Source organism: Triturus cristatus, chromosome 8 (assembly GCF_964204655.1).
Source record: "Triturus cristatus chromosome 8, aTriCri1.1, whole genome shotgun sequence".
NCBI classification, from domain to species: Eukaryota; Metazoa; Chordata; class Amphibia; order Caudata; family Salamandridae; genus Triturus; species Triturus cristatus.
Window position 1 is genome coordinate 1,155,396,200 of NC_140591.1, and position 20,410 is coordinate 1,155,416,609.

General features: G+C 48.1%; 1 protein-coding gene across 3 annotated transcripts in view; it reads right to left on the reverse strand.

Annotated features, from left to right (window-relative positions):
* LOC146805531 (uncharacterized) overlaps window positions 1-20,410 on the reverse strand; it is a 284,372-nt gene that overhangs the window by 163,978 nt on the left and 99,984 nt on the right. For 2 of the 3 annotated variants that reach the window (XR_014967469.1, XR_014967468.1), the window contains exon 2: window positions 11,155-11,305. Coding sequence is in view for 1 of the 3 variants with exons in the window: in XM_085620521.1 (XP_085476647.1) it covers window positions 11,151-11,305 (155 nt within the window). In the remaining 2 variants the exon portion in view is untranslated. Of the gene's footprint in view, window positions 1-11,150; window positions 11,306-20,410 lie in introns of all 3 variants that reach the window. The other variant, XM_085620521.1, reaches the window with a different exon arrangement.

The window sequence follows — 20,410 nt, forward strand, 5'->3', positions numbered from 1 at the left end:
AAGGGCACCTGCCCTATAACTGGAGCAGCTGCGGAGCAGGAAGGCAGTTGTATCCTGGAGTCGAGAGACACCGAGAGAACTCAGCCTTGACGGACTACTGGCGCTGCCGTAGCCCCATCTTGTGATCTATCGTCCTGCCTGCTGGCGCTGCCGCGGCCTTCTGCAACATCCATCCTCGTCGGGACCTGCTGGCGCTGCCGCGGCCCGTTGTAACGACCATCTTCACCGGGACCTGCTGGCGCTGCCGCGGACCGTACATCGACCATCGTCTCTGGGACCTGCTGGCGCTGCCGCGGCCCGTGTATCGACCATCTTCACTGGGACCTGCTGGCGCTGCCGCGGCCCGTACCAGCTAGACCACCTAAGCTCGAGGATTGTGAGCTACCCACCATACCACCTCAACTACCAGACTGGTAACCAGACTGTCCCGCTACCCCCTTTTCCCATCTTGAGAGACTTGAATCGAGGGGACCCCTGAGTCCAGACCTCCTTGTACCTTTTCATCGTACCTTAAGAAGTGCTTATAAAGAACGCTAACTCATCTCCTTGTGTGGTATCTGTCTGTGGGGGGGAAGTTATTTGTCTGTACGATCGCTGGAGACGGCTCTCCCCGGAGACCTCTCCCCTTGTCCTCGGCCGACCCTCCCGGTCCGTCTAACAATGGGGAACTTACACACACACCAATGTCCAGGGGACGACCACATCATGTAGACACTCACAGCACAGGTACACTAAACAAACACACATCTATGGGTACTGACACCTGTCCAACTGGAGGGACCAGAGAATCACATCAGGACTGTAGAAACAACATTTCCAGGAGGAGTAGCCAGGCTGAATGTTGCATGCACCATGCATTGATTGTCACAGTAAGCACTATGCAAGTGAGGAGTGCACACAGGAATTACAGCATGCTCTGCATGTGAGACATGAGGCCTTCCCCACCCTGGGACCCACTCTAAACAACATTACATGTCTGTCACACATGGACACAATGCCAGAAGTCACAGTCACAAATAAGGGGCACAGTCTGAGCTAGTGGAGTCTGCACTCACCTGCTCCCCTGGTCGACCATACAGAATGGTGTACTGTGGGAGGACCACATCCAGCAGGGCCTGGTTCTCCTCCTGTGTGAATGGCTGGGCCCTCTCCACAGACCTGGACATGGTGCCAGAGGAATCACGAGCAGCAGCAGTGTTGTGGAATGAAAGGATGTGCAGGCAAGTGCTCTCTCATGGGACCTGGCTGCCTTATATCTGTCTTGCTGGCCTGTTTCATTGACAGGAGTACAGAGTGATTGGTCAGTCACATTAGCATCCTACGTTTCATCCAATCCCTTCAAACCTACCCCAGTGAGTGGCTTTGCATGGTTTGAAAATTGAGCATGATGTCAAGTCAACAACCACTTTGCAACAAAGTATATTTTCTCCAACCGACTTCTGCTGGCCACCTGATGCTAAGATTCAAACTTTAAACTCGGTCTCCATGACAACCAGCCTGCATTTAGGCCCTCATACTTGTCCCTCATGTGTCCCCTATGTTATTTCTAAATTTACACACAGGTACGGTGCGTACCACGGCTCTAGGGCACCCCAAATGCAGTGAAAAGGACCGTACAGGCGTGTGTACGGTCCGAATCACTATGGTGGTGCTGGCGTACGCGTACGCCATAGTAATTCAGACCGTACACACGCTTGTGCGGTCCCTATCACTATGGGAGTGTTGGCGTACGCGTACGCTATAGTCATTCGGACCATACACACGCTTGTGTGGTCCGAATCACCATGGCGTACGCGTACGCCAACACTCCCATAGTGATAGGGACCGCACAAGCGTGTGTATGCTCTGAATTACTATGGCGTACGCGTACGCCAGCACCCCCATAGTGATTCGGACCGTACACACGCTTGTGCGGTCCCTATCACTATGGGAGTGTTGGCGTACGCGTACGCCATGGTAAATCGGACCGTACACACGCTTGTGCGGTCCAAATCACCATGGCGTACGCGTACACCAACACTCCCATAGTGATAGGGACCGCACAAGCGTGTGTACGGTCCGAATTACTATGGCGTACGCGTACACCAGCACCCCCATAGTGATTCGGACCGTAAACACGCTTGTGCGGTCCGAATCACCATGGCGTACGCGTACGCCAACACTCCCATTGTGATAGGGACCGCACAAGCGTGTGTGCGTTCCGAATTACCATTGGAGTGCTGGCGTATGCGTACGCCATAGCAAATCGGACCGTACACACGCCTGTACGGTCTGAATTACTATGGCGTACGCATACGCCAGCACTCCCATTGTGATAGGGAACGTACACACGCCCTCAGAGCGTCTGTAAGGTGCGTTTCACACCTGACAGTGGTGACAGGCGGCACACAGACAGGAATGGAGCGGTCATACTTGGCCAAGGCTGGCCATCAAGGCATTGTCTGTGCAGTACTACATGTGTCGGGCACAGGTGTGTCAGGCTGTGCAGTGGCACGTTACTCCTGAGGTGTGAAGATAATAAATGTATGCAGAGCTGTGTACACGTGTCATGTGTGATGGTGTAATATGTGCCACACATCCCCTTCACTCCTTGGACATGTGTGCATGTACTACAGACTTGTTGAGCCATGCGTCACTGGCATGGCACAGTCACTGACACCTACAGCTGTCCCCTGATGCCAGGTACACGGCTTATTACACCTGACATGTGAATGCCCGCGTTGCACGCTGTGACTATGTCATGTGTTCCCATAGGTTTGCTGTAGGCGTTTGGTCATGTGCATCAGCAGTTGCTGCAACCAACATGTGTCTGTGTGCAGATGGGCATGGCACACTGTCACGCACACCAGCCCACATGTGTAATCCGACGTAAGGTGTGCATGTATGCATCGACACGGTGTCTCAAGACAAGGACATATCCGCATGCTCTCTTTGTATGTGTGTTCAGTCGTGACATGTACTCCTTCATGGCAAGGTGTATTGTCTGTACTTTTGCTATGACATGTGACCTGTGCATCTAGTGTTCCGCAACCTGCCTGTATGATGAACATCCTTCGTCTGCACATATGTGGATGTCTGTCACTCCTGTCATGCGTCTGCCTGTTAACTTACACTGGCTCACAGCTAGTATCATGGCATGGCATGTTGCGGTAGAGAATCAACGTTTGTAGCTGGCTCTTGGTAGGAGTGTCACCTGCCTGGCATACATGTCCAGTGCATGTTGAACAGACCGGACTCTGTATTTAGCATATGTGTATTGCCTGTTGAACATGTGCTCAGTACATTGACATTGGTGGTGTACTGTACTCACTCTTCGTTGTCTCTTCATATGTACTGCAGGGCTCCGCCTCTCCCTCGACCAATTCCGGACTTGGCTGACCTGAGGGAACATGACTGTATACGCCGCTACTGCTTCCCCCGACCGTTGATTGAGAACTTGACCGCAAGGCTGGCACCACACCTCCATCCGCTACACAGATATCCTACTGCACTGACACCCAAGATGAAGGTGATGGCAGCCCTGCATTTCTTTGCCACAGGTACTTTTCAATATACCATAGCTCATGTTGGTGGCATGTCCCAAACAATGTTCAGCCGTGTTCTGCATGAATTTTTGGAGGCCATGTTGGAGCACCTGGATGAGTTCATTAAATTCCCTACCCCTGAGCAGTTGACAGGTGTCAAGTGTGAGTTCTATGCCCTGGGAGGGATGCCCCATGTCATTGGGTCCATAGATGGAACACATGTGGCTTTGGTACCACCACAGGCACAGGAGGTAGCGTACCGCAACCGCAAGCATTACCACTCCATTAATGCCCTTGTGGTGTGTCTTGCCAACATGGTGATTTCCCATGTCTGTGCTCGTTTTCCAGGATCAGCACACAATGCCTACATCATGAGGCATAGCAGGGTGCCTGAAATGATGCTGCAGCTGCGCAACGAACGTGCATGTATTGTTGGTGGGTATACTCTGTCAGTCCTATATTTAGCGTCATCTTCATGTCTTACTGCTTCTCCTGACCCGTGTTTGTCCATGATGTTTTCATGTAGGGGACGCTGGCTATCCCAACATGCCATGGCTGATCACGCCTCTCCGCAACCCCAGCACGGCTGGCCAGCACCGCTACAACAACGCCCATGGGCGGAACAGGCGAGTGATAGAGGACGTTTGGCCTCCTGAAGAGCCGATTCCGGTGCCTCCACAAAACCGCCGGCGCACTCCCATATGCACCGGTGAAGGTCTGCAAGATATTCCTCGTGTGCTGCATGCTGCACAACATGGCAGTGGAGAAAGCTGTGCCACTCATCCTGGATCCGGATGAGCAGGAACATCCACCCGTGGAGGATGAAGGGCTTGGTCACGAGGCGAGTGAGGAGGAGGAGGAGGAGGTTGAGGAGGAGGACATCCGGAGTCGGCTCATACGCGACTTCTTTGCTTAGTGGTGAGTCCCAGTGTCTGAGTGTGCACGCATTGGGCCAAGTGTGGCATGTGTTGGAATGTGTGTGTCCATCTGCATGTCTGCCAAGTGGGTCAGAGGTGTGTTTGGATGTGTCACTCGAGTGATGGTGCAATAGGAGAATGTTTTCCCAGAGTCATCATTGTCACCTAGCATGTTGAGAACCTCATACGTGTCGAGTACATGCACATGCATGCGGATGTGCATCCTTTGGCTGACTTCTTGTGTGTCTCCCATCCACAGGTACTGGCGCATGCAGCCTGCTGCTGGCATTGATGTGCTCCTGCTATTCCTCATGAACACAGCAACATGTGCTGGAAGAGCGTCACATGCACGGACAAGTTTGAAAATCACCTTAGGGTAAGGGATGCAGCACGGGTTTGTGTCCAGGATGTTGCTGACGTGTGACATTACCGGTTCCTGAGCCAACTGGTCAGGTTCGCGCATCCGCCGTCCTCCACTCCCACCACCCCTGCCCACTTGCGCCTGGCCTGCCGTTGTGGGCACATCGGGTCTCCAGGACCCCTGAGGGATGGCATTTGCGGGGTCGCCTGCCTCCTCCTGGGTGCACGGAGCACCTTGTCCCTCCTGGGAAGACTGGCTGCGTTGTGTGCGGGCAGGGCTCCTGTGTGTATCCTGGGATGTGGCAGGAATGGGGGGGTGGCTGGCACAGTTGTACCTGACGCAGGTGCTGCAGGTGGTTGGACACCAGAGGGGCCAGGTTGGTCTGGGTCATCCACGGAGTGGTGAGAGTTGTCGCTGCCGGTGGGGTCCTCTTCACGTAGAGCCTGGTCCTGTGAGTCTTCCCCCCCAGTGTTGGGGGGAGATGGACGACGTTGACCTGTGTGTGAGAGAGACAATGTTAATTGTGTTACATGCGACATCCATGTTACATTCATTTTGGAGTTTGCACATTTCCTCTGGGTGGTTGGATATGGCTTGCTTTCCTCTCACAGTGCACTTGTGCATGGGTATGTCCCTTGGCCACAGCTTCCGACACATTCCCATGTGTGACACATTCTCAGTTGCTGCATCTTTTTGGCACACAGTCAGCAGTGTAGTGAGCGGGCGTAGCACGCCATGCAGAGCCGCCTTACGTGTTGCACTGTACGTGGGCAAATGGTGTTTTCCATGCTATTTGAGAATGCAGGAAGGTGACTTCAGCATTTGTGCCAGGGTTCTGGCAAACACAGTGGGTGGGTGTCCTGGGTGTAAGGATCGGTTTGTGCCTGCAGCACGGATGTACTTGTGCACAGATAGACACATGGCCCAGGGTTTCTCAAGGGAATATGGGGGGGGGTTAACGCACTGCCAAACATTGTCTACATGCACACAGTCCACCTGCTGACGTGCGGACATGGCCACACCGCCCAAGGGTGATTCGGTCTCCCTGTGTCTCCCTTTCTCCCTCCCTCTGTCACCCTCCTCCCTCTGTCCGTCTCCCTGTGTCTCCCTTTCTCCCTCCCTCTGTCACCCTCCTCCCTCTGTCCATCTCCCTGTGTCTCCCTTTCTCCCTCCCTCTGTCACCCTCCTCCCTCTGTCCGTCTCCCTGTGTCTCCCTTTCTCCCTCCCTCTGTCACCCTCCTCCCTCTGTCCGTCTCCCTGTGTCTCCCTTTCTCCCTCCCTCTGTCACCCTCCTCCCTCTGTCCGTCTCCCTGTGTCTCCCTTTCTCCCTCCCTCTGTCACCCTCCTCCCTCTGTGTGTCTCCCTGTGTCCCCCTCTGTCTCCCTCCATCTCTCTCCCCCTCTCCCTCCCTCTGTCTGTCACCCTCTGTCACCTCAGCCCAGCTTCCTGGGCACACACAGTTTGCAGGTCTTTCACAGGCCATTGGCTTGTTCATGTGTGTTTGTTTCTACTCTCCAGGCACCCATTGTGCGCAGTGTCTGAGTCTGCGCTGCTGCTGTGGCGGTGTGTGCTGACACTCTTTCAGAGTGATGCGTCTTCATTAGCTGCTGTTGTGTGCAAATTGTGCCTTCATACCCATGTCATCCTGCAACGCGGCCACCATTTGCAGGCAACACAGTACTGTGTGGGGACACACAGTTTGTATGGCTCAGCCCTAGGCCATGTGGGCTGAGGGCATTGTTGTCTGCTTCTGAGTTGCACTATGTTGATTTAGGGGCCCACCCTCCCGGCATCGGGGCCATCCTGTCTTGTGTTGGTGTTTTGTGTGGCCTGTGACTTGGCCTGGCCTTGCTTGGTGCATGGGGCATGGCCTCTGATAACAAACACAGCTAAGGGAAGGAGAAGATAACACTTCTTTCCTACCCAAGGCAAAAAACATTAACGTGTTTGAGGGTCCCAACATACCCCTAAACTAACCCAACGGTTTGGGGGTGTTATACTGAGGTCTTAAGATGTTTCAAATTTAACATAGTGCACAACTCCTGCATTAATTTGGCTACAAATGGAGTACCCTGATCAGTGAGACTCTCTTTAGGAAACCCCACCCTGGAGAATATTTTACTAAGAACTCAGGCAATATTTCTGGTATTGGCTCACTAAAGGAGAACCGCTTCAGGATAGCGAGTGGCATAGTCGATGACTACCAACCAATAAGGGGCCGAATCCGATTCCGGCCACAAAAAGAACCGACCAACACGGACCCGGACCGGATACCGACCGACACGGACCAGCGCCGTACGACCCATGCAGTACGATGCAACGCGTGTGAATTACAACCGACACGTACGGAATACAAGCCGTACGACCAAGCCGTAGGGAAAACAGTGAACCGCCCGGAAAACCGACGAGAATTTCAGCGACCGACCCGAACCCGGAATGAACCCGACCGACCCATACCCGTGATGTCCGATTCACGCAGCACGATGCAATGCGTGGAAACTCAGACCGACTTGCACGGAGAAGAAGCCGCACGACCGACAAGCAATAGAGACCTTCGCGACCGACGCATATGAAACACAGAAGATAGGCAGCATGAACGAGGCGGAGAAGCCCGGACGAGACAACATCAGGGTCCGTATCCGTCAGATGAACGTCTCCTTCATGCCTACAAAACCCAAAGTAAAAAAGACAAAAAAAGGACCAAACAAGCAATGACAAAGCCAATAAATATCAAATTAAAAAAACATGGGACAAAGACACACCCACAACTCCAAATATATAAAGGACTACAATCACCACCATCATCCCTTGCAAACAGGAGACACAACCAGCAGCAAACACCATTACACAGCAACCACAGACACACTCACAACTCACCCATCACACACCATCAGCACCTCATCCAACATCACACACACATACAGCCATCAAAACCAACACCAACCCACCCTAACTTGCACCCTCACACACACATCCCTCACCACCACTACCCATCACCATGCCCTCAAAGAAGAATCCAAAGTTCACAGATAGTGAGTTAGAAGTGCTGGTAGACGAGATCATCAGAGTAGAGCCACATTTGTTTGGTACATTGGTATTGAGTCAGTGCACCGGCGGTGGCCCTCCCGACAAACCAGTCTACTTCAGGATCTGGGAGGAGAAGGTGTGGGACATCCTACCACCAGAGAGCGTCCATGGGCTAACAGACATACCAGAGGCTGGTGAGTACACAAACAACATACCCAAGATTGTGTGGCAAGGGGACAGTGAAACCATGCACTGCAAGCAAAGCTACAGTAACCAATAGATAATCATCCCAAGATGTGTATGCCAGTCAGACAAACACAATACCTGCCATCTCATAGTGACTTGGAACTGTGTCATGACATGCACCAACCTACAAACAAATAGAGCAAGGCAGTGGCACAAAGCTAAATAGACACTTCCAGACAGTTTGCCACCACAAACACACTACCTCATAGTGCAGCTGACTGACAGGAAGGAATTGTGGAGATGCAGGTGAAGTCAGTGTAACCAAAAGCATGATGGGGTTTGTAGTCACAGATAATGCTCCCCCTCAAAATTGGCCCATCAAGACCTCTCTGAAACATGCCCACATCACAGGGAGTGATGACACTGTGTCCTGCTGTGGGGAGCACAAGGCCCTGCTAGGGCATGTGCGTAAATCAGAAGCAGGACACCACTGACTGACATCCTGAAAGACAACTTGCACGCCCTCCAATTGAAGCACGTTTCATGGTGGGATGTCTGGCCGGGTGGGAAGGAGGACTGACAGCTCTGACCATACTTACCAGCATGTGGATCACCCCCCCCCCTCAACACAAACTCCACACAACTCATCGGGTAGAATGCATTGACCCACACCTCTGTGAAACATCATCAAAAGACACCCCGTACTCGGTGCAGCTGTGTGAAGCACAGGGGCTCGCTTTGGAATTGTAGCCAAACAAACACCAGGATTTCACAGTCAGCCATCTTGCCATTGCTGTCAAACCCCCTCACAGGGAAGCAGAGTCAAGAGGGAGGAAGTATGGGCATGCTGGGAAGGGGGGTGTAGCCAAGAGTATGATGGGAGTCGCAGTCACAGACAATCTACACCCACTCACATGGCCCAGCAAGCATACACTGAACCATGCTCGCCTAACAGGGAGTGGGAAGGGACTGACAAGATGTCTGACACTGGGCTCTGTTGTGGGGAGCACAAGGCCCTGCTGGGACATGGGCAACAACAATATCAAACTCTGTCCGTGACAAGCTGGGAAAAAGCAGTGTACAGGCAGACATCTGTTCGTACAGTAGAAAATGTCATGTTTGTGAACCATCGATGCATGAAGAAACATAACTCACATTGTGTGTCTCTTCCAAACACAGGTGGTGCTGGGGACCCAGCACCAAATTAAGAGGATTCCGAGGGCCAGACTCTGGTGGACACTGAGCTCTCTGATTTGACTCTGTCTCTGCCCTGTTCGGATGACGATGACCAACCTGGCCCCTCCGATGTGAGTCATCATGCAGTATCAACATCTGCACCCCCTGTACCCACGCCTCCAGCATCTGGAAACCGACAGGGCACCCCCGCCAACACGGACAGACCAAGGTCACTGAACATCCACAGCACAGGGATACAGGATCCCCCGGAAGCTACAGCAAACTCCACCAGCAACACCACCCACGGGGTCCTAGTGTATGTATGTAAATGTATTTGTACTTGTACTTATATAGCGCACTTCTACCCAGGGGTCGCGTAGCGCTGTGAGATGTCCACTCCTGGGCACCCCCAAGGTGAAGCCAGGCATCCTAGCGCTGTGGGGGCCGTTGTGGAGATTAAGCAAGCTATTGCCCAGAGTTGCACAGTGGGACCCATTATTAGAATAGGCACCGAGGCGAGAATTATCAGGTCCGGGGAAATTGAATCCAAGAGCCGCCGGGGCAGGAATTGAACCCTGGTCCCGGGCCGGACCTCTGCATCAGGGTCTGCCGCTCTAACCATTGAGCCACACTTCTCCACTGTGTCACCTGTGCATCCCACCACTGGTCCTACCCATATGGATAGGGGTGCTGGGAGGAGTAGGAGGCAGAGGGCGCGCCTTGCAGAGGGGTCTGGACTGCATGATGACACCCAACTGGCACGCATCATAGATGCGTACCAGGATAGCATCAGAGGATTTGGCCAGGTAGTGGGGATCCTCAAGGACATGCAACAGGAGCAGGCTGCCCACCATGCCCGCATGAAGGCCAAGTGGGATGCCCTTACTGCGGTGCATCAGGACATACTCCAATGCCTCCGCCAGATCAACACAAACCTGTCCACACCTCCCTGTGTGGCCACAACATCTGTTGCAACACCATCTGCCAGCGCCACAGGGAGGGAGGAGGACTCTGGCGGAGAGTCCCCTGCACCGCAGAGGCCTGCATCTGAGAATTCCCCCCCCCAGGAAGAAGAGGGGTCGTCCGAAGAAGGACATGTGAGAGGCAGATGTCCCAGCACATCCCCCAGGGCCTCTAAACCTGTTCTGGACAATGTTCTTTGTGCGCAACCCGTTCAACTTGTTCAATCGCACACAACTCGCCCACATGACATGGAGGTTTCATGTTGGGCCAATGTATCAGATGACTATGGACTTTACTCTGGACATTCATCTACCAGCACTTCCAACTCTAATGTGAACTTTGGATTCCAAAACCAATGTACAGCACCCGCCATCCTGTGCACTTTCCTCACACATGTTCGAAATAAACTCACCAGTACACCATACTTGTCTCTGTTGTGATTCCAAATTGTCATGTGTCATGGAGATGTCGATCTGCCACGCAACACAGTGCATGCCAAATACTGCAACAATGTGACCAACGTTAGGTGTTGCGAAAAACCTAAGTTGTGTGTCCAAAAACCCAATCTAAGCTGTGTCCCAAAACCCAATCTAAGCTGTGCCCCCTGATTCCTTTCACTATTATTGGTCAATTATCCAGTTGTATCGAACCAGAATTCAACATGTCCCTAGCTGTTGTATTATCATCTCAAATATTTTGCGGTGTATTCATTATTTTGGCCAATGCTTGTTGTAGTCTGGTTAATGTAACAATATTCATGTTATTGCCAATGCTTATTCAATGTTATTGCCAATGCTTGTTGAATGTTAGTCAATGCAGCACAATTCAATACACGTTTCAATATGCTAATATGAGCCGCTTTAGCGCACGTTGCAACGGCAGCTCACGAAGCACGAGTAAACCGCCTGAAACCAAACACATGTTCGTGTGTTTCCCAATGCCTATTTAAACCCCCGCCCGTCTAACTCGAGCGCTTCGCTTTAGTTGAAAGCGTACCTACCTGTTCTTCATTGAGATCTATCGTCCTTGTGCCCGCCTGCAGAAGACATCCGGCTGGCTTTTGGCTCGCCCAGCGTCTTCCTTTGGCATCCAGTCCCTTCCGGTGATTCCTGCTTGCGTGTCTTCCGGCTGGCAGTGCTCCCTTCGATTTCCTGCAAATAAAAAGAAGAAACATCAACAACTAGGTTGCTAAGCAACTTCTTGAAATGCGATACCGGTAACTTTCATGTTTTCTTAGAAACAAAGGCTCCGGGTAAGAAACTAGTTTCTTCAGTTTGACGAACAACTAATCCTGCGCAAAGCCACTACGAGAGTTTGTTTTAAAAGTTGCCAATTATTCAAGGAGGACAATACTTATTTAAAGACATTGCTTTTCTGAAAGAACAGTTTATTTGGAACTTAAGACAAAGTGGTGATCTACCACGGACTTGTAAATGTCTACATATATTGCTTTTGTGTTTCTTTGTTTTCTTTTCTGAATCCCTTTTAGAAACAACGCCTGGAAAAAAATAAGGTATGAGAACTGAAAGGTTAAGTTAAACAAGATTGGTAAAAGCAAGACTGAATATGCAAAATAACTAGTAAATGTTGGTTGTTTTCTTTTGTGTTTTCATAATAAGGACAAAACAATAAGAGTTACAGAACTTGCTGACAAATTGCAGTATCCAAGAAGGGTGCAAGTCGTGGGCTCTCCTTTCTGGGGTATGTTTAATAAGTGAGCAGTGTTATTATCCAATTAGAGAACAGAAGTTCTTCCTAGTTCATGAAGGCGCATCATTTATGTGGAATTGAGTTATTTAATATTTCTTGTTTGATTAGGACATCGCCAAGGTACAACTGGGCAGGTTCCTGAGATACCAACAGCCCTTCCTGAGAGAGAGATACGAACAGTCCTACGAATCAATATGCAGGTTGCAGTGTTTTTCTCTCTCTCTCATTCCCATATCCCCCTTCCCCCAGAGATCACACTGGGTTTGCAGATTTCATTCTGCTACTCTGGTTGGTTTCTGGTGGAGTAGGGAAAAGGTAACATCAGGAAAGGAACACACTGGAGCACAGGTGGGTAATCTCGCAACAGAAAGCGAAGCCACACACAAAGTTCCTTTCCTGATCTTGCATAATGGATTTCAAGGACCAAACCCTCGAACCATCCTAATTAACGTTATTAGTTCGTAAACTTACTGCAGAAATGGACAAACTGAAATTAGAAAACCAGACCCTGAAACAAGAACTAGTTAAAACTAGAAGCGGGTTCACCAGTTGGAGAGAACCAGGCCCAGCTCCTTTTAAGCCCATTATTTCCCCTGTTAAGTTTGTCCCAAATTTCACCTCAGCAACTACAGATTTAGCTAATGGTGCAAGTTCTGAACAAAACCTTCAAGTTACAGTGGTTTTCCCAAGTCCCGTACCCCTGACCAATCCAGAACGTTTCACAGGGGACAGTAATCGTTACTCAACCTTTATGAGCCAATGTCAATTACATTTTATATGTAAACCACAGGTATTTACTAATGATACATCTAAGGTGGCGTTTATTATTTCTTACCTGGGAGGTGTGGCGGCTAACTGGGCTATGCCCTTAGTGGATACTAATGATCCTTTACTACATGATCTTAATGCTTTTAAAACCGCCATGTCAGGGCTATTTGCTAAACATGTTTTTATTCATGCTTCAGACAACGAACTCTTAAACCTCCGTCAAGGAACTAAAGATTTAATAACCTATGTCACAACCTTTAACAGACTGCTGTCAGAAACACATTGGCCTGAGGATAAAAGGATTTCATTATTTTATCGAGGGCTTCGAGATGACTTGAAGGACTCTTTAGCCCATATAGTCAATTTGCCCGATGATTACACTGAGTTCCTAGATTTGGTAGTTAAACTGGACCACCGACTAGAACGCAAAAATGAGAAACCTAGACACGACTTTAGAACCCTTCACTTTAAGGTTGAAAAGAAGGAAGTTGAAGATAAAAACACTACTCAAGAACCTATGCAGACAGGCGTTTTAAAAGGACCACTCACTGTCGAAGAAACAGAACATAGAAGAAAGGGGAATCTTTGTTTGTACTGCGGTAAAGCAGGACATTTTGCCAAAGACTGCCAAGTTAAGCCAAATAAAAAGAAATCAGCTGCAAGCATTGCTTCACAGAACGAAAGTTCGGAAAACTAGTTTTCCTGAGGAAAGAGGAGATCATTTCTTCAGGACCGAAAATAGCTGAGATCTCTCACTACGCAACAAATGTTATCACTCACACTCCAAAACATTTGACAATCAGATTAACCTTCATTTTCACTACACAACATAGGCATAGATTAACAGTAATGATTGACTCAGGAGCTACTGATAATTTTTTTGATTTAGCTTTAGCAAGAAAATTAAGTGTAACTCGAGTCCCTAAGTCAGAACCAGAAGTAATAAGGGCAGTTGATGTGTCAGCCTTGTCTTCAGGATTAATACAATTTCACACCAAACCCCTAACAATTGTAGGGGAAAACGGACATACCGAGGAAACTATTTTTTACCTCATAGATACACCAACCTTTGGCATAATTCTGGGCATTCCCTGGCTTGAACAGCATAACCCCAAAATCGATTGGGTCAAAAGAACGGTCACCTTAGATTCAACTTGCTGCAGAACTCATTGTTATAAGTATACTCAAGACCCAATTCCTCCTTTGTTTTGTTCAGCCTCGATTCCTGACGTTCCTCAATTACCTAAGGAGTATGAGGAATTTTCTGCAGTCTTTGATCCGGTACAGGCTTCTAAATTGCCACCTCATAGGATATATGACTGCAGAATTGACCTGATTCCCGGCGCGTTTCTACCCTGTAGTAGAATTTACGCCCTAACTGAACCAGAGAATCAAAACCTCAGAACCTATCTGGACGAACTTCTCGAAAAGGGTTTCATCAGACACTCAACATCGCCTGTCTCATTGCCGCTCTTTTTTGTATCTAAAAAATCTGGCGATCTGAGAGCGTGCATAGATTATCGCGTAGTGAATAAGGCTACAATTAAAAAACGTTATCCCTTACCATTGATTCCGGTATTGCTAGACCAAGTTAAAGGCTCCAGTATATATACCAAGCTCGACTTACGCGGAACATACCATTTAGTGCGGGTTTAGGAGGGCGACGAGTGGAAGACCGCCTTTCGCACTAAGTATGGTCTATTCGAATATACTGTAATGTCCTTTGGCCTCTGCAATGCCCCAGTCGCATTTCAGTATTTCATTAATGAGGTGTTACAAGATTTACTGGATGTATGAGTCATAGTCTATATTGATGACATTTTGATTTTCTCTAGAACCTTGGAAGAACATGTAAAACATGTTTGTTCTGTCCTACAGAGACTGAAAGACAATTCTTTGTATTGTAAACTAGAGAAATGCGTTTTTCATACCCAAAAGGTAGAATTCTTAGGGTATTGGTTAACTCCTGCTGGTATAACCATGGATCCTAAAAAGATAGATGCCATTTTAAATTGGCCAACTCCAGCATCAGTCAAGGACACTCAGCGGATATTAGGATTCGCCAATTTTTATCGGCGTTTTATATCCAACTTTTCAGAATTAGTGACGCCTATCACCCAATTGCTTAAAAAGGGGGTGAAATTTCAGAGGAATTCGGATGCTGAACAAGCTTTCACCAAATTAAAGGAGGCCTTTACTTCAGCACCCATTTTAATTCATACAGATCCTGACTTACCATTTTTTGTTGAAGCAGATGCTTCAGAAACAGCCTTGGGTGGAGTTTTACTTCAAAAAGATTCCAATACTGGACGACTTCATCCAATTGCCTTCTATTCTCGTAAACTTTTACCTGCAGAGCAAAACTAAACAATCGCTGAACGAAAATTGTTGGCAATTAAGGCAGTCTTCGTTGAATGGAGGCATCATTTGTTAGGAGCCAAACACACCATCACTCTATTTTCAGATCACAAGAATCTACAGTTTTTTGCTACAGTCAAGGCCTTGACTCCCCGACAAATGCGTTGGTTGGTGTTCTTTAGTGAATTTGACTTCATTATCACGTATCGGCCAGGCCAAAAACAACTTTTATCTGATACCTTATCAAGAATAGTGTGTGATAAAGGTTCAGAAACAAAGATTGAGTTACCAAATATTATTCCACCAGAAAAGATAATTGCCATTACTCAAACTGACGCCTTTCTAACTCAAGTAAAAAGGCACTGTCAAAAACTAGACAAAAGGAAATGGCTTTCTCACAAGGAACATTCCATTTGTGACGAATATTTGTTCCACAGAGACAAAATGTACATTCCTCAAAAAGATCTACAACAACAAGTTTTAAAATGGAAAAGGCAACATCAGGAAAGGAACACACTGGAGCACAGGTGGGTTATCTCGCAACATTAGGTGAGTCATGGTGATGTCACACATGTGAGGGAGACACACCACTGTGGCACCACAACACATACTCACCATGGCCATGTTACTCATCACACACAATGATGTTGACTTGAAACACATAGGAATGCGCAACAACACCTATCCACAGTCAGTGGTAACAAGTCCACAGGTGAGGTAAGCAAATGTCAGTCAGATGTGGGAAGACAGACAACACACCTAACAAAGCATAGCACTGGTTCATTACACATCAGCAACAAGTTTATTCAAAAATAGTTGCAAGGCAATTGTACGTTATGGTGGACACACGGTCACAGAGTGTCTGAGAATTGTAGTCCAGGGGTGTGTGGCACATCACTTGATGTCAATTGACTACTCCCACACTGGTGTCGGATTCTGGGTGTTGGGGGTCAGTGTTGAACATACAACAGGCAAATTACCCTGTGAAGGACAGACACAAGACAAAGTCAAAAGCACAGCAGAACAGGAGAGAAATGCAATACACGTGCACAAAACACGTAGCAAGAAACCTACACAAAAACAAGTTAGCAGTACTACCCTATTGCGGAGTACACACCACCTGAATGGACACATCACTGCACGCATCCAGTCAAGTGGCACACAGACACACTCAGACAGCAGCAGATCAGCCACAACACATTCCAGGCTAACTCCATACATTGATATAACAACCCTGGAAACTCCCATTCAGGTTAAGAAGTTGGTGATGAGCTGTGAGCGGACGTCACCCTCATCCTCATCATCACTGGCATCTTGGCCCAGGCCGGGATCCTCCACAGGTGCCAGAGGTTGGTCATCGTCATCCTGGATGAGAGGCACCTTCTTCCGCACTGCCATGTTGTTTAGCATGCAGCATACAAGGATTATTTTGCACACCTTTGCAGGTTCATATGGGAGGGCCCCTCCGGTCTTGTCCAGGCAGCAAAAGCAGCTTTTCAGGAGGCCGAATGTCGTCTCAATCACCCTCCTGCTCCGACCATGTGCCTCATTGCAGCACATCTCGGCTGGTATCACAGGGTTCCTCAGGGGTGTCAGCAGCCACGACATGTTGGGGTATCCGGAGTCACCTGCACACACAAAAATGAACAAGCAGCTGAGTTTTGTAGGAGTGCGGAATACAACATTGACAAATACACACAATGATAAACAGTTAGTACACAGCGACAAGCCAGGCTTGCTGAGCTGGGATCTGTGACATCAGCGTTGCAATGTGACTACTCCTCATTATGTAGGCATCGTGCGCAGAACCAGGGAACCGTGCACACACATGTGTGATAGACATGTCTGCAAGACATAACACCAGAGCATTAATCGAGTGGAAATGTTTCCTGTTCTGGTATGCCTGCTCATGTGCCTGTGGTGGTATCAGGGCCACAGTTGTCCCATCAATAGATCCAATGACGTTCCTGTATCCTCCCCAGTGTATAAAAGGCATCCTTTATTTCAGGGAGTTCAGTTGGGCTCGGGAACTTGATGTACAGGTCTAAGAAATGCAACATCCCCTCCAAGACATCGCGCAGCACACGACTAAACATAGTTGCGACATACAGTCAGTCAACAATAGCTTTATTCGGTTAATAATTAAAACCATCAAAGCATACACAAAATTTCATTTGCAAATAGTTACATGTAAAAATAATTAACAAAGGAATTTCAATCAATACACAGTGCACAAATATACATAAAAATATGTTTGAACAAATAATTGGCGAATATGGACATTAAAAAGTAAGGCAGGCCAAAATGTATAAAACTATTTCATGATTTCGAGAGAAAAAGGTAAAATGGCCCGGTCTCGGACTGTCAAACATGCTGAAAAATAGAGCTAAAATATATTAAACTACATTCGATTTCTACTTCTAATTGCCCCCGAAAGATAGCTGGCAACTCCGAAACAGACAAAAGGAGAGCCCAGCATTTGCAGAAATACCAAGGCGGGCCTTACTTGGTCAAAGTGACAGTTCTTAAAAATGGGGCAAATAAATTTCTTACGTAACAGAGTGTAAAATTTACAGTAAAAAATCATATGCAGCGTATTTTGTTCGGAGGCGTTATCACAGGGACAGGGGCCCAAGGTGCCCTCTTTAAAAAAGCCCTTCGGGTGTGCTAGGAGCCAAGGTAACATGCCATGTTTAAACCTAATCAATAAGAACAAATGGAAAGGGTTATTTATATAGGTCAAGTATGGCTGAATCTCATTGCCCATACTTAACATGACAAATCTCCTAACAGACGGTATACACACTTCCTCGCCTTCTCTCAGCAACTTTGCCCTGCACATGAACTGAGACTTTAAGTCTTTTATTTCCAATTTAGACAGCTCACATGGTCTCTCAAATAATTCTAAGCAGCCAAGAGTCTCCATCTTAGATTTAATATATCGTAGCCACGGAATACACATGGCTTTGTCAAGGGCCAGACAATCTTGTATAATGAGCTGGTTTAGGGTTGGTGGGTGCTGCACCCAAACCCTTAACCAACCCATTAATGGAGCAACGGAAATCTGATCCACTAGGTACTCAGCCCCCAAATCTTCATGGATATTAAAAATTGAAGTAGAAACAGGCAATGACAAAAGTTTCCGAAAAAAGGCATTCTCGGTTAATTGAATCTCCACTGCCGACGTATAGCCCCAGACCTCACTACCATACAGGGCCATAGGCACGCACTTAGCGTTATATATCTTCAAAATCGCGGGCAAGGGCTTGCATCCCAGCCGTTTTGCAAAACCCAACAATGCTCCTGTTGCCCTAGCGAGAATATTCTGTTTCTGTGCGCGTTGCGCGACCCATGATCCTCGGTCATCAAAGGTGACCCCCAAATATGGAAAGGTCTGGACTTTTGTTAGCTCCTGCTTATTGCAGAAGAATTTAACCTTTTTCGCAGCTCCATCTCCTATTGTCATTGAATGTGATTTTTTAAAATTTATTACTAAGTCCAAGGAGACCATAAAATCGTTAAAACCATTTAAAAGGGCTTGAAGGCCTCTTGCAGTTCTAGCCAATAAGACCGTGTCATCCGCATACAACAAAGCGGGAATCAGCTTAGTACCTGCTCTTGGGATGTCTTTACAAGATAAGGACAAAACTTCCCCCAGGTTATTAATATAAAGTGAGAAAAGCAGGGGGGCAAGAATGCACCCCTGTCTTACCCCACGCTTCACCTGCCAGGCATCAGTTAGATTCCCGTCCTTATTATAACGGACCGCCGCAGTAGTATCTTCATGTATAAGTGCTAAGAAGGAAATCAGCACAGGGTCAAGACCCATAGCTGCCAGGGATGCCCATAGTTTTTGACGATTAACCAAATCAAAAGCAGTAGATAGGTCCATGAATGCTAAGTGTAAGACCCCCTGCTTCGCAATCGTATACTTCCCAATGATGAGATGCAGATTAAGGCATTGACCTACCGTGCTCCTTCCCTTTCTGAAACCATACTGAATGTCCGAAATAATGGAGTTGTCCTCCAGCCATGATGTTAACCTTGCTAGGACAACTTTACCCATTATTTTCATCGCAGAATCGAGAAGAGAAATAGGCCGATAACATGCCGGATCCTCTCTAGCACCTTTTTTAAATATTGGTACTATCACGGCCTTACCCCAAGAACGGGGAACACCCTCCTTTGCTGCCGCGTTAAAAACTAAGGTTAGAAGTTTCGCCCAGTAATTTGAATCTGCCTTGTACAAATCTGCGGGGACACCATCGGGGCCGGGTGCTTTGCCCTTTGCCATCGATACAATGGCGTCCTGAACTTCAGCCTCGGTAAAATTAATTTTCGATGACAGATTAGTATCCCCAAAATTTACTGGATTCTGGTCAGGAATCTCAGAATAGAGCCCACTAAAATGAGACACCCATTTATCTGGGGCAATAAGACAATCATTAATAGTATTTTCCATTTCATTAAAAAGTGGGCTGTTAATTACTTTCCAAAATTGGGAACTACTTTTTAAAACACTAGCGTCTGACAATTCTTCCCACGCCAAATTTTTCAGGCAAGTTTTGCTTGCCTTTAGTGTTTTCTTGAAGGATCTTCTTGCCTCCACAATCCTGCTGATATCTTTAGCACCATCTTTTAGGGCCAGTAAGAGAATAGAGTGCGCACTACTACATGCCTGATCAAACCAGTTTTTATGCTTCTTACCACCAGCAGTAGCCACAGTGTACTGGAAGGTACCAGTAGCCAAGAAGTGCAGGGTTGCCATCACCTTCACCTCTGGTGTCAGTGCTGTAGGGTATGTCCAGCCAGGTAGCAGATGTGGCGCCAACTGCTCCGGCAACTCCTCAATCAGTGGCCTGGTGAAGTGGTACCGTTGGATGCAGTCGCGTTCCTGCATGGTTGCAAGGTCTGGGAACGGTCGATGGACAGCTGGTGCCCTGCAGAACAGAGATGAACAAAGGAAGATTGTCGGTTCATCCACCCATGTGGCCATGACCAGGCTCAATATCACATAGATAGATCATGACATTACACAATGTACTGAGGTGTGTGCTGTTGGGCATGGACACATATGTCACCTACATGACCATCACCTCACATCTCAATTCCACATGTCCACATGAGTTCCATGTGGTGCAATGGCAAATCATCTGGCTGTGTCACCTGACCTATGTACTGCTGAGACGTTCCAAACACACACCACAGTGACAAGTGAGGCCTGATGTCTCCCAGGCATCACAGATCTTTGACATGCAGAAACCCAGGGTCCCTGTATTGCCACATCGACACTGGCATGGACATAGCGTATCACGTACACACCACAAGGCAAGCGTGAATCCCACTGGTAGTGGCCACTGTTGTCCCTGCAGGCCCTACATGCACGTCCCTTAGACACACACACACCATCAAGGTTGATG